Here is a 15,185-nt window from a genome sequence, read left to right as displayed (position 1 = left end):
ACAGACCATGCCTGCCATTTTCAAATAAATGGCTTCTGTAAGCTGTGTTTAGCATGCAGGGGAGTTTTTGTTGCTTTGCAGTTATGAGTCAGGGAGAATAAAGCAATTATAAACACATGCACGTTCTCTCTCTCTCTCCGTCTTTTCCCGTCCCTCCATCCCTCCAAGTGTGACAGAGAGACGCCCATCTTTACCGATAACTAGTGGTGCTCTGAAGTCACCTAACCATCTGAAGGCCTCTGTTTGCTCATCACAAAAACATGGAAGAAATGAACCCCAAGGTTTTCAAGTCTTAGGTTCTCAACAGCCTTTTGATGTTGTTCTTGTGGCTGGGGGAACTCAGTGATGACCTCAGGTAGCTGTCATGATGTGATGTACCTAGGAAGGCACAGCATGCCAAGTGACAAAGTCAGGGAGGAAGGACCAAGGAAAGTCCCCACAACTCGTGCCGTGTGGGCTACTCCTGCTGGCCCAACAGAAAGAACGAGCGTCTGCCAATTTTCCATGGGATGGGAGTGGTGCCTGGACTCACCACACCCACCACAGCCAATTTTTCCTAAAAGAAGTCCAGTGGAGACAATAACAGTGTGAGGCATCAAGAGCTCTTTATCATGACTAATAGGGCAGATCAGTTTCCATTTTGTTTATTTATTTATTGACAGTTTCTCTGTGTAGCTCTGGCTAGCCTAGAACTCTCTGTAGCCCAGGCTGGCCTCGAACTCAGTGATCTGCCTGCCTCTGCCTCCCCAGTGCTAGGATATAAGGCCTGTGCCACTACGCCCAGTCAATTTCAATTAAAAAGAAAATATTTTTTTTCTCTTACAAAAGAAACTTTCATTATTAACAGCTGAAGAGAAGCCCACAGTGCAAGAAGAGTCTCAATTCAGAGACAAGGTCACCCCATGTAGACCAGGCTAGCCTCAAACTCGAGAGTCTTAAGTCCTATCAGCCCTGCTGTGATGGGACAGCAGCGTCAACAGAGTAGAGGGCACCAGGTGGTGAACTGGTCACGGCTGCCAAACATCAAACGAGGCCAACCTAGAGAGCTGGTTTAGGGGCCTCTCAGGACGGTTTTCGGGAAGAGCTCCTCCACAGGACAGTCCTGGAAAACCTGTCCCTCTCTGTTCCCATGCCCACTCCACTCCCCCATTTCTGGTGTGTGTGTGTGTGTGTGTGTGTGTGTGTGTGTGTGTGTGTGTGTGTGAGATTTGTCAACTGTCTCACCTTTTCCTGGTCACACAGCAGCTGTGTGTGTGGCTGTCCTATGGCATCGTTACAAGACAAGGAGCTGGGGATCTCCATCAGACCCCCAAAAATGGCCTTCAGTGCCGCACGCTGGTCTACCTGCAGGACTGCAGACTAGAGTCTGCGCAAGCCTGCCTCTATGCCCTCTTCTCTGGAGAGGTTCCTTCCACAGCCAAGGAACCAAGGTGATTTAAGAACTTAGTGTTCAACGCTAGACACAAACAGGAGGTGTCCACTGAAGGTGTCTGTGGCAATGCCATCAGAATGCTTGCCGTCAGAGGGGTGACAACAGGGAAGTGTGACTGGCTAGCCAGAGCCAGGCCTTAAGGTCTCACAACCTATTCCTTTCAACTGCAGATAAGGAATGGCAGACTCTTAGAGAGTCCACCCAAGACCACAAATCAACTCTAAGTTGCAAAGCTTAACCTCAAACTAGGCATGGTTTCTGCCAGAACGCCAGAGCATGAAATTATGTTTGTGCTTTTTTAGAAAGGGTCTGACCACTATCTCCCATATCCTTGTAAATATGACACAATACCAAAAGAGTAGCATGTTAAAATTCAGCATAGGGATTTAAGACATTCAGATACAGTAGTCCCCTTTCTCCTTGAGGGACACATTCAAGGCCCACAGTGAATGTCTGAACCCTGTAAGCACTCTTTCAAATACATACAGACCTAGGATAAGGTGTCATTTATAAACTAGGTACAGTAAGACAGTAACAGTACTTGTCAATATTAGAACATACTGTAATAAAAATTACACAAATTAGTACCCTACATCTTCAGTGATCTGATAACCAAGGTGGCTCCTTAGTGACTAACTGGTGGGTAATTTAGAGCGAATACAACTAACAACGAGAAGACCTGACCAGGCATGGCACGCTCACCTGTACTCTTAGTACCTTAGGACTCAGGAGGCCAAGACAAGAAGGTACATGGCCACCCTGGGCAATATAGCAAGATCCTGTCTCAAAACCAAACAGTAACAAAAGGACCCCTGGGTAGATGTGCAAGATCCCATCTCACTACTCAGAATTTAAAACTTAGGAATAGTTTACTCCTGGGTTTTTTTTTTTTTAAATATTCTCACACCTCAGGTACTAGAAACTACTATACTCCCAAATTATCAAACAAATCACAGGTTTTTCACACACACACACACACACACAAAAAAAAACCCTACCTTTTTTTTTTTTTAATATACACATTGGTGTTTGTGAGGGAGTCAGATCCACTGGAACTTGAGTTATAGACAGTGGTGAGCTGCCATGTGGGTACTAGGTCCCCTGGAAAAACAGCCAATGGATGCTCTCAGCCTCTGAGCCCTCTCTCCAGTGGGCACCCCCCACCCGGAAAAAAACCCAACCATCTTACAATCAGCTTTATAAAGTGCAACTTACTGGCTCCTTATCCCCTCATCTGTTGTATGACTGCAACTCCTGACACCATTTTTTGGTGGTGCTGGGTCTTGAAGCAATGGCCTCTTGCATGGTGCGAGGACGCAGCCTACCTACCCACAGCTGACTGTGACTTTAAAGACGGCACAGACTGTCAGGTCCCTGACTGTGCTGCCCAGGGGACTCGCAAAGACAGCTGACGGCAGCCTCTTAGAAAGGATGCAGACTCTGGACAGACTTCACCGTGAGTTTGTGTGACTCCAAAACCTAACCTCCTAGGGGGGCCATAGAGCTGTCTAAATACTAAAAGATTTTCCTCAACATAGGTAAGGGGGTCATTCATCAATTAAAATGGGAGCCACCTGCTCAGTCTCGTGTTCACAAGCACTACACACGACAGAACCAAAACTTACAAGGTAGTTACTCTGGGATCTGATGAAAAAAAAAATAATAATAATGTCATGAGCTGGGAGTTATGGCACACACCTGTACCCTCAGCACTTGGGAGGTGGTGGGGGGGGGAGGCTCAGGAGTTCAAGGTCAACCTCCACTACACAGCAAGTGGGTTACAAAGAGACGCTGTTCTCAAAAAAAATAAAAAATAGATAAATAAATTAAAAAGTAAGCAATTACTGTCGCAAATACAATTATTTGCTCCAATGCCAAATTTTGTCTTAGCATATGAAACTTTAGGTAACCAAAAACTCAATGTCACCGGAGAAGTGAAACCAAAGTGACATTTGAACCTAGAACCAATGACAGCATGTCCTTCAATTTCAAGGGAAGAGCTTCAGGAACTGAAAGGGCTTTAACGGCATGCACAAAATCTCCAAGGGCACATACACTAGGTAAAGTTTCTGAAGGCTTCTGTATGGTTCAGCCCCTTGGACAGCTCTCTCCTGTCTCCTCTACCCGAAGGTCTAACTGGGATAGGTCTTAGGAAGCACCTGTGGCCTAAAAAGCTGTGACCGAGTCCCAAAGCTTTCTTGGCGGCAGCCTACAAGCAGGTCCGGCCATTCTATTTTGGGTCAAGGAGACCTTCTACCACCCCCAAGTGACCTCAAAGTCGACAAGCTCGGTTTGGGAGAAAGCCCTGCGAGAATTTCTAACCAGGCTAGCAGTCAACCCCCAACCCCAAGGCCTTTTCCCCGAAAAGGATGGAAATCAGGGGACGGTCGAGGCAGCGGGAGGGTGGGGGTTGGGGGGACGACGGGACGAAGCGGGCCTAAGTGAGCTCCTCCCGGCCGTCTTCGGTCGGCTCCGGATCCCGCAGCTGGGGCCCGGCCCGGTGGCCATCCGGAGGAGCTCGCCCAGAAGCAGGGATTCCCGGGGCGCCCAGAGGGGAGGAGGGAACGAGGCAAAGCGAGGTTAGCAGCCTGCAGGTGCCGCCGAGCCAGGAGGACGAGGTCGCGTGGGGGCTGTGACTAAGAAGAGTGCGGCTCTGCACCGGGACGGACTGGACACGTTCCCCGGGCGGTGACCTTGGTGGGCACGTGGCTCCACCGCGCTGCCCCTCAGTTTCCCCATCTCTAAAGCGGGAAGCGGGGGGGGGATCGCAAGGCAAAAAGAGAGAAAAAAACGCGTCTTGGGGTGCTCGGCGGGGCGCTGCGCTCCGCGGCGGCGCGGGGGGGTGGGGAGGAAGCAGGGAAGCCTCGCACTCCGGGAGTCCCCGGGAGGCGGACCCGGGGCCGGGGGGACTCACCCAGCACGTCGGCCGAGCGGTGGCGGGCCACGAAGCACGCGTCGTCCCCGTAGCACGCGCCTTTCTTGAGCAGGCCCTTACGGAAGTCCTTGCCGAAGCCGCAGCCCGCCGTCACCAGCCCGTAGTCGCCGCCGCCGCCGCCGCCGCCACCGCCGCCCGCCCTGGGGTCGGTCTGCGACAGGCCGCCGAGGACGGCGCGGGCCACCAGCCGCCCGTACGACAGGACTGAGAACATCGCCGCCGCCGCCGCCGCCCCCCCGAGGAGGCGCGGGGCCCGGGGCGCCGGAGGACGCCGAGGCCCGGAGCCGGCTCCCTCCTCCGCCGCAGCCGCGCCGCTGCCGCCGGGGCGTTCCTCAGGGCGGCGCGCACTGACCACCGCCGCCGCCGCCCCTGCCCTCCGCACGGGGCCTCGCACACGCTCCGCGGCGCGCACTGGAGCCAGAGCTAAGTCAGAGCCGGCGGCTCCTCCGCCTCAGCCAAACTGGGGTCCCGGCTGCAGCCGCCACCGCCGCCGCCGCCATCTTCCGCTCCACTAGCGTGTTCCGGGCCGCGCCGGCAGCGCCGCCCCCGCCCCCACCTCTCCGGCCCCGCCCCCTCTTCGCGGCTCAGGTCCAAGCCCCGCCCCTAACGATTCGAGGCCCTATGTAGTCACTAGAATTGAGCGTGCGCGAAGGGTGTGGGCGCGGTGTCTCCTGGGAGTCGTAGTTCAGCAGTTATAGTAGTCGCTTTGGACTTGGCGATCTAGGATTTGGATTTCCCAGTAGGCTGTTTTGGGGGATTTTTTTGATTTGTTGTTTTTTTTTTTTGTGGAGGGGTTTAAGGGTAAGGGGGTAAGGGGAGTCCCTTTTTTTCCTCTTTCCCCTATCTCTCTTTTCCCTCTTTTCGGATTTTTAAGAGTCTGCTGGAGCCCAGGCTGACCTCAAACTCACTCTGTCGCCAAGGTTGGCCTTGAACTCCTGATCTCCTTGACTACAACTTTCCAAGCGCCGGGATTACAAATTGTGCGCCACCATACCCGGCTTAACAATTTTTTTTTTTTTCAAGAGACACACACAAGCACACACACTCTTCATTTCCTTTACATAACTCTAAGAAACCAAGACTCGGGTTCTATACCTTACAGTGTATGCAGTGGGAAACAGCAGTACACAAACCTAACATTTCCATACCTACGGTGCCTTGAAAGCCCCATGTCTAAAACGTCTGTGTCCCAGATCCTAAGCTTGACTCTACCTGGCCAAGCTGGCCGTCTCCCTGCCTCTGAGTTGGACACTATGGACACCCGAGAACTGACAATGATGAGCCGCTTCCTGTCACCTGTCACAGCTGCTGCCTTGAACTCAAGAGGTCCGTCCCTCATCAGAAAGAAAGGGCCAGGACTGGCGGCCCGTATCTTCAGTCCCTGGCAGTTGGGAGGCAGAGGTAAGCAGACCTGTGAGTTTGGGGCCAGCTTGATTGATACAGCGAGTTACAGGGAACTCAAGGCTACTTAGACCCTGTCTCAAACATACACACACACACACACACACACACACACACACACACACACACACAAATAAAACAAAAACAGAAGGAGGAAGAAAAGAGGGGCCACTTCTATTATATTTTTTCTAAAGCTCTCAGCCTAGCTCAAAGATACCAAGCAGCCTTCCCCAAATATCTATTATTTTAAGTTATTTCCCTCAGAAATTATTTCGGTTGAATAACAGCTAGGATTTTTTTTCTTTTTTATTACTTTTAAGGGAGTTTTTAAAAAGATTTATTTATTTTTATTTTATGTGTATGAGTGTTTTACCTGCATGTATATCTGTGTGTCATGTGTGTGCAGTTGCCCATGGGAGCCTGAAGAGAGGATTAGCTCCCTTAGAACTAGAGTTACAGACACGTGTGAGCTGCCTTGTGAGTGATGGGAATCAAACCCAGGTCCTCTAGAAGAGCAGCCCATCCTCTTAACTACTGAACCATCTTTGCAGCCCATAATTTTTTTTAGGACAGGGTCTCCTGTAACTTAGGCTGACCTTGAACTTTCTAGCTAGCCAAGGCTGACCTTGAACTCACACCTGATCCTCCTGCCTCCACCAATGCCAATTGCTAGGCATTGTAGGCACACACTACCGTGCCCAGTTTAGCTCATATATAATGTTGTTGTGTGTGCATGGATATACACACACTCGGGTTCCACACCCTAGCCAGTGGGCACGGTGTATAACCTAGGCCCCAAATACCTTTCAACCTGTTTGGTGCTTTGTTACTGCCTGGCCTCCTGCCAAGCACACAGCTGCCCCCATACCTCTGTTTTTCATCTTTCTTCTACCAATTAGGATGTAATTCTATAGCGGGGGTGGGGGGGGGGGGGGGGGCGTGGGGGTAGGAGGGATCCTGCGTTTTCTGTCATTCTCCCAGACCATTTGGGCAAACAGTCAATAATAGTTCCTTCAATGAATGGGTATTTCACTACAGCCCAGGTGCCTCGAGGGTAGGGATAAGTTGGCATCCTATTGTCCTGGTTGAATATAATGCCCGACTCCCTAGAGGGGACTTTGTAACTGTCTGGTCTGTTGGGGAGAAGAAAGAACAATGGGCTTGGAATCCTGCATAATAAAGGGATGGAAGGAAATGGTTGGATAGATGACATTCACAAATAGAACTGGCCTTTAGTAACCCAGTGTGGAATAATTTTAGTTTAACTTATTGTGTACGAGTGTGTGTGTGTGTGTGTGTGTGTGTGTACTTGTGCACGCTGGCATACGCATGATGTGGGGAGTTGGGGAGTGCCATAGTGCACGTGTGATCTCGGAGGACAGCTGTCAGGAACCGGCTCTCTCCTGCCGCCTTACATGGCTTAGGGACCACACTCAGGGGTCCAGGAGTGCACAGGAAGTGCCTGGACCTGCTGAGCCCACTCTCTCAAGCCCCAGAATTTTTAACTGTAGCATAAAAATATCTCATCCCGGAATATTTGCCTTTTCCCAGATTCACTTCAAACGGGATCCCAGCTACTCTGGAGATTCCTATTTAATGTTCTTCTTAAAAATATATATATAGTTTCTTTAATAAAACCTAGAGTCCTGCCAATTACCCACTCAGCACACATTATTATGTCCACCCTAATGACTCTTGCAGTTCACAGTGTGCCAAGTCCAAGCTTCTGGAACTCAAAGGTTTCTGTCAGAATTAAGCCTGATAAGTCGCTTCCCATAGTGAGTGGCACTTGGTTGGATATACGGATAAAACAGAAGTTCACTCTGGGGATAAAGGAAAGCATTCACACCTTGCCTTATATATATGCATGTGCTACAAGAATTTGTGCATCTCTAGAAGAGGAGGAGGTGCCTTTCTGGAATCCTCTGCTTGGCATTTCCGTCCCTGCCAACTGAGCGAAAGGTTGCTCTTTAAACCACGCACACCACTACACCACTAGCCAGTTCCAGCCAGTCAGGTAATCCTACCCCAAGGACAAGCTTTTTTAAGATGGTATGTCAACCCGTTTCTTGCCTTGTCCGACTCCCGCAGACCAGTCAAACTTATTTTCAAGGTATCTATAATTACCCAATTTCCGTGTCAGTCATGAGAACCGGTTGGATGGGGCCAGTGGGAACACGGGTGGCTCACTTGCCTGGCATTTGCCGTAACCTACCTCCCAAGGAAGCCAGCAACCGCTGCGGTGATGGGGCCGCTGGTCTCAGTGTGGTGACTTTGGGGGTCACGTGCCTGGAGTATGAAGCGACTGAGATTCCTGCCGGACTGGTTGCTCCGTGAGGCATGTGGCTAACAGTCCTTTCTCAAAGCTTGTGTTTGGGGGGGGGGGTCCCTAAAGAAGAGGTTCCCTGGAATCATCAGCTCTAGTGCCCGCTCTGGAGTTTCACCTGAGAAGCCAGGGGAGAAGGCTTTGCAAAACACCTCTCTCTCTCTGCCCTCCCCTCGGGACACAATTCAGATTTGACATTTTGCTGGATTTGAGAAACCCTTAGCCAAGTTACATTCCTAGCACTTCAGGGATTCCTGGGAGGTCAGTGGCTGCTCTCTCTCGGGGGCCAAGAAGTGCTGCAAATACCATCTGGGCTCGGGGCACCTCTGGGCCATTAGGAAAGAGCTTTGTGTGGGGATTGCTACAGCCTCAGCTCCTAAAAAAAAAAAAGAAAGAAAAGAAAAGAGAAAAGAGGCATGCGTTTTCTAATGAGAACTGCCTGCCAGGCCAGGCCAAAGATCTCTGCTCTCCTTGTTGCTAGTCTAACCGAAAGGAACACTTTGCCATTAATTGGTGGTAAGGTTTCTCAACATTGAGACTATTGACATTTGGGATGGGGTTTATCTTTGACGGAGAGGCTGCCTTGGACACCAGAGGTGACCGGCAGCAGCATCTCTGGCTTCTTACCCAGAAGATGCTGGAAGCACCCTGCCACTCCCAGAAGGTTAACTGAAAAATGTTGGAGCTGTTGCCAGATACCCCCCCCCCCCCCGAGGGTACAGTCACCGCTCGCTGGTTTAGAACCAGTGAGTTATGGTAAAACCAGGCAAGCGGACAGATAATTGCCAAGCACTCATTAGGTTAAAAACACCCACTGAGGCTCGGATGGGAGAGAAAATGCAGCTGCCATCAGTCATCCAAGGAGGCGGAATCAGGAAGGAGCAGCTGGCCCCAAGGGTGGAGGACCCCAGGACACATGGAGAAGCAGCATCCTAGGAGTTGGAGCCGGGGCTCAGCAGGTAGGTGCTCACAGCATGCAGGAGGCCTCAGGTTTGATCGCTAGCACACATAAACCAAACATACTTGTACTCTCTTCCCTCAGGGGGTGGAAACAGGGGAATTCAAGGTCACTATCAGCTATATAGTGAGTTCCAGGCCAGCACAGGTTGCTTAAGACCTTTCCTTCCTCCCTTTCTCCCTTCCTTCCTCCCTTCCTTCCTCCCTCCCTTCCTCCCTTCCTCCCTCCCTCCCTCCCTCCCTCCCTTCCTTTCTTCCTATTTTTCTTTTCAAGACAGGGTTTCTCTGTGTAACCCTGGCTGTCCTGGAACTCCTTCTGTACACCAGGCTGGCCTCAAACTCACAGAGATCCGCCTGCTTCTGCCTCCTGAGTGCTGGGATTAAAGGCCCGTCGCCGCCGCCACCGCCGCCGCCACCGCCGCCGCCGCCGCCACCACCGCCACCACCACCACCACCACGACCACCACCACCAGGCTTTTGGGGGAGGGGAGCCGGGCAGTGGTGGGGCACGCCTTTAATCCCAGCACTCGGGAGGCAGAGCCAGGTGGATCTCTGTGAGTTCGAGGCCAGCCTGGTCTATAGAGCGAGATCCAGGACAGGCACCAAAACTACATAAAGAAACCCTGTCTCGGAAAAAAAGAAGAGGAGGAGGAGGAGGAGAAGAAAGAAAGAAAGAAAGAAAGAAAGAAAGAAAGAAAGAAAGAAAGAAAGAAAGAAAGAAAGAAAGAAAAGAAAAGAAAAGAAAAAGGAAAAAAAATAGCCAGATACAAAAGGGCAGTGTGTCCCAAGCTTCCACTTCTATAAATGTTCACAACAGGCCAGTCCATCCAGTGAGAAAGCAGATTAGTGTTGCCAGACCTGATGGGAGAGGAAGCTGGAGAGTGAGTGGGTACGAGGTTGCTCGTGGGGAACTTCAGAGTCTGGAATCCCACAGTGACAATGGTGGCCCAGCCTTATAAAATCTGTAAATAGCCACTGGATAGTAGACTGTAAAGAGAACTTCATGGAGTGTGAATTATATGTCAGTTAAAAAGGCCATACAGAGGGTCGCCCATGCCAGTCTGGGGGTACACAAGGCCAACCCAGCTACCCTGTGCTTCATTTATTTTCTTAGCACTTATTTAGTGGTTCTTGGAATTGAACCTAGAGCCTCAAGCAGGCTAGGTGTTGGTGCTTAATACTGAATGCCAACTTGTTAGGCTCTAGACTCACCTAGGAGACAAACCGCTGGGCAGGAGGGATTTCTAGACTGGGTTAATTGGGCGGGAAGCTCCACCCTAAATTGTAACACGGGTCCATTGGGCTGGGCTCCCACACTGGATAAAAAGAAGTCGGCCAGCTGAGCACTGGCGATCATCTACCTCTGCTTCCTGACCTCGGGTATCAGGATGCTCTCAGCTCCTACCAAGTGAGTTCCAGGGAAGAAACTCAGGGCCTCAGGCTTTAGGAGCTAAACTAACTCTATGGCCCCCGTCCCACGGATGCCACGTGACCATCTGCCTCAAGCCCCTCCCACCGTTACTTACCCGTCGCGGTGAACTGTGAACGCAAACAAGCCCTCCCTCCCTTACTGCTCGTGTCCAGTATTTTATTACAGCATTGAGAAAAGTAACGAATACACCAAGCAGGTGTTGTTCCGTTGGGCTACATCCCCAGCCCCCCAATCCCCCCCCTTTAACAATTTTGAAACCGTTTTCCTGGGTTTCCCAGACTCCCCTGAGCCCACAGTCGTCCTCCCTCAGCCTCCTGAGTCCCTGGGATTGTAGGGGTGCGTCACTAGACCTGGCTACCAAATGCTTTTACTATCCCAGTTAATGTAGTGGTCATAGCGGTAAGCCAGGATAAGCTGGAAAGCGGCATACACTGAGCACGCACCATGCTCTTTGCCTACAGCACCTCTGACACATTGAAACCATCCAACGCCCCTTAGGACATCACCCACTCCCTCTTGAAAATGCTTTACTGCCTCCTATTGCAAACTCCGGATTCTAGGCGGGGGGGGGGGGGGGGGGGGGGGGGGGGGGGGAATAAACAACAGAATAATCCTGTCCTGTCCTCACTTGGTCATAGCATTTATTTTCCTTAGTGTCTAGGTAAAATTCAGGTTTCCCAAGATCAGGGAATCGTATCCATCATATCTGGTCTTTGCAGCCCTTTATCTCAAGGATTCAGTGGCATGCCCGCTATTTAACAGACACTAAGTAAACATCTAATGACAGACCAGGCTGTGTAAACCTTTGCGGTCACACAGAACAAGCAGCCTGCTTTACAGCTGAGGAAAGGGGGAGAATATAAAATTTATCCCACGGGAGCCGGGTAATGGTGGCGCACGCCTTTAATCCCAGCACTTGGGAGGCAGAAGTAGGCAGATCTCTGTGAGTTCGAGGCCAGCCTGGGCTACAAAGTGAGTTCCAGGAAAGGCGCAAAGCTACACCAAGAAAACTTGTCTCAAAAAAAAACAAAAATTTTTAAAATTTTAAAAAGCTGAGTCTGCTGGCACAGGCTTTTAATCCCAGCACCCAGAAGGCAGAGGCAGGTGCATCTCTGTGAGTTCGAGGCCAGCCTGGTCTATACAGTGAGTTTCAGGACAGCCAGGGCTACACAGAGAAACCCTATCTTGGAAAAAAAAAAAAAAAAGTAAACAAATCCCAAAAAACTCCATAAGAAGCCAATGGGCGGTTGATTGTTAGTGGTCTAAACTGGAGACCTGGGGAGGTGTCTAGGCTCCTCCTAGAGGCTAAAGACTGGGCAGGAATTAGGCACCATCAGTGCTCTGAAGTTGGCTCATATTGCTTTGCTGGAAAGAGGTGGTCATGTTTTCCCTCCTGAAGCCCATAGCCGCCTCTCCATTCTCCGATAACAGAATTTTGTTCTCTTGGAGGGAAAACAATCCACCGACTCTGAGATTTGTGCACTTGGACCCATGTTCCAGGGTTAGACACCTTGGGCCTGGAGAGGTGGCTTGGCTGGCAAGCCTGAGGAGCTGAGTTCGAATCCCAAGCACCTACATAAAAAGCCAGGTTCAGTAGTTGTGCCCCTACAATCCTGGTGCTAGGGAGGCAGATCCAGGCTCCCTGGTGCTCCCTGGTGAGCTCCAGGGTTAGGGAGAGATACTAACTCGAAAACTAAGGTGGGGAGCCACTGAGAAAGACATCCAACATCAGCCTCTGGCTTCTGCCCACATAGGTGCGTGTGCACCCGCACACTTGCACCAGGGCACACGCACTCGGGAATGTGTCAACTTGGAGGCATGACCCAGCTCTGGCCAATCGGCACATCGTATTCTATTAGTCATAGTCACTGATGGAAAGAGGAAGCATCTGACCAGCGTCGAACCAATGAAATCCATTTTGAGATTGTGTAGAAAGTAGGAGGGATCGATGCCCAACGCGCAAATGTGGTGCACACTTGGGACTCTGGGGGCCGCCACTCCGGCTTCTCGGGAAGAAACCAACTGTGGCATTCACTGAAGCCTCTCGGAAACCCAGCCTCACTCAAGGGAGGATCAGTCGCAAATCACAGGAGGTCCGCCTTGGATGTAAGTCTCCGGCTTTGACTTGCAAAACAAAGAGTCCGGACAGGCACACCACGTGACCAGCTCCCATGGCTACCCTAACAGAGTCAAGAACAAAGTTCCCACAACAAAGGCGGCTGTGAGGAGGGAGCTTCTCCACTTATTTGCATACAGGAGGGGAACAGGTGCCTCTTGGCCGAGAAACCACTGAAGGCAATTTCTGACTTCCGGCAAGCATCTGATTGGAGGGCTCGGATAAGATGCTGGGTGTGTAGCCTGTCCCTTCCTCCTTTTTCTTTCTTGAGCTGTCCTGACCCTCTGACATGCCTTCTATGGATACCCTGTAGATACCTAGTCCCTAAAGTAACCCAGCCTGGGACTAGCAAAAGTCAGTTTGATCCCCAGGGAAGCTGGGTCTTGTATGAGATTTGCACACATAGCTTAGATCTCTAGACTTCTAGCGACCTGATTTGCACAGCAATGTTACCAGTACCTGTCTCCCCACAAATCCCAACATGTTCACTGATGTCTCTCTTTTGGAGAGCTTTGAGAGGCAAACACGAGGACCAACCCTAGGGGGCTAAAATAACACATAAAGGTCAGATTTTTGGCGCCATTGGGGTCTTGGGTTTAAAGGTAATTTAACTGGATTCTGGGTCTAGGTGGTTTGAGATATCTGAAGTTGTTCTATTGGGTTATAACTGCCAAAGATCTAAGGACGAGGACCTCTGGGGCTGGCCTTGACCTCACCCATGGGGGCTCAGCATTTGTCTTCAGCAAGCAGTTGAGGCCGGGACAAGATGATTGGGGAAAAGTCTGTCTGTCCCAGAGGAGATCTGCCTAAAACTGGTAGGTACTGGTAGACGGAGATTTCACTGCCTGCAACCGTGTCCTAGATAAGCCGCATAATCCTAGCCATGGATATAGGAGTATTTGAGCTTTGCATGTTAGTACGTTTTTATTAATGAAAACAAATGAGGGAGGCGGGGTGACCGTGCTTTAACATTATCACTCAGGAAGGCCATGGCAGGAAGATGACAAATTTGAGGCCAGCCTGGGCGACACGGTGAGAGCCTGCCTGACCATGTTGGTTTTTTTTTTTTTTTGTTTTTTGTTTTACATTCATTAATTGCATGGATGTGTGCATTCACATGCCATGGCCTGTGTACAGCGGTCAGAGGACAACCTGCAGGAGCCAGCTGTCTCCTTCCACTATGCATAAAGAAAAACTCCCCCACCCCCTAAAACAGGGTCCTAACACAGGCCCAAAGTGCAAGAAGTCTGCCGCCTGTGAAAGTCCTGGAACACGGCTAACCGGACTCGAATGCCCAGAGATTGCAAAAACAGGCAATTTGACACATCTTCGAAAAATTGTGAATCCAGCAAAACGGCTTCTGGATGAGGGAAGCCATGCCCACCTACCTCCCCTTCCTACTCTAAATTACAAAAGCTGCCCTCAGCCAGCATGGCGGTTCTCCCGGGGCGCTAGCAGGCACTGTCCTGCTGGGTCTCTGGGCACCCCTCTCAGACCAATAAAAGTTGGCTCTTACCCTTCAGGTGGATCTAAGTTGTCACTCTTTTGTTTCCCTCTGCCAGGTTAATTCTTACTACGGGCACCTCTGGCGTCAAACTGGAGTTATCAGGCCTGGCAGCAGGCACCCTTATTTGCGGAGCTATCTCACCGGTAGTGTTGGGGATCGAACTCACGGCCTCCTGAATGCTAGGCAAACACTGCCCCTGTACTACTCCCAGTCCTTTCTGCCTCAAAATAAATAATCAAAATCTTGAAATTAAAAAATGAAAAGGGCCGGGGGTGGGCGGTGACACTCACTTCTAATCCCAGCACTAGGGAGGCGGAGGCAGTCAGAGCTCTCTGGATTCAAGGCCAGCCTGGGGGCTGGAGAGATAGCTCATGGGTTAAGGGTTGCTCTTCAGAGGTCCTGAGTTCAATTCCCAGCCTCCACACGGTGGCTCACAACCATCTATAATGGGATCTAATGCCCTCTTATGTCTAGTGACATTTCTATACTTGCGAATAGAGCACTCATTTGCATAAATAAATAAATAAATCTTTTAAGGCCAGCCTGGTCTACATAGAGAGCTCCAGGCCAGCCTGGGCTACATGCTGAGACCATCAATGAGTAAAATACAATACGTACAGAAGACTAGTGAAGGTAGATCCTTGTGTTTCCACACCAAGCAGAAAATGAAAGCCCCAAAGCCAAGCTGTGAGAGGGCTGGGGGAGGCCAGGGCCTGAGAGCCTGAGGCAGATGGAAACAGACTTGCTCCTGACATCCAGGAGGGCTGCATTGTTCTAGAAAATATGCTTCAGTCACCTGCGGGGACAAAGCCCGGAGCGGAGAGAGCAGCAGCCTAGGCCGGAAGCAGATGTTCAGGCTGGAATCGCCTAGGAAACAGACCCGGCAGCTGTGAGAGCGAAGGAAGCTTTTCAAGACCTGAGAGGCTTTAGGAGGGAAAAAAGACCCACAAGTCTTAGGAAACCCGAGAAGGAGCTGAGGTAGGTTTTTGTTTTTGTTTTTTTCTCCCCTTAAGTGTGACTCAAGATAAGTCATCCCTCTGGGAAGATTTAAACTGGCAGCTGGGTTTTGTGGTTTAAGC

At 50.7% G+C, this 15,185-nt stretch overlaps 1 protein-coding gene across 1 annotated transcript in view; it reads right to left on the bottom strand.

The window, feature by feature from the left end:
- Positions 1 to 4,893, bottom strand: part of Pptc7 (protein phosphatase targeting COQ7) — a 43,061-nt gene extending 38,168 nt beyond the window's left edge. The window contains exon 1 of the mRNA XM_028885907.2: positions 4,347 to 4,893. Coding sequence (XP_028741740.1) covers positions 4,347 to 4,581 — 235 coding nt within the window. The 5' untranslated portion in view covers positions 4,582 to 4,893. The remainder of the gene's footprint in view (positions 1 to 4,346) is intronic.
- Positions 4,894 to 15,185: the final 10,292 nt, after the last annotated feature.

Source organism: Peromyscus leucopus, chromosome 23 (assembly GCF_004664715.2).
Source record: "Peromyscus leucopus breed LL Stock chromosome 23, UCI_PerLeu_2.1, whole genome shotgun sequence".
NCBI lineage: Eukaryota > Metazoa > Chordata > Mammalia > Rodentia > Cricetidae > Peromyscus > Peromyscus leucopus.
This window is presented reverse-complemented; position numbering and strand designations above follow the sequence as displayed.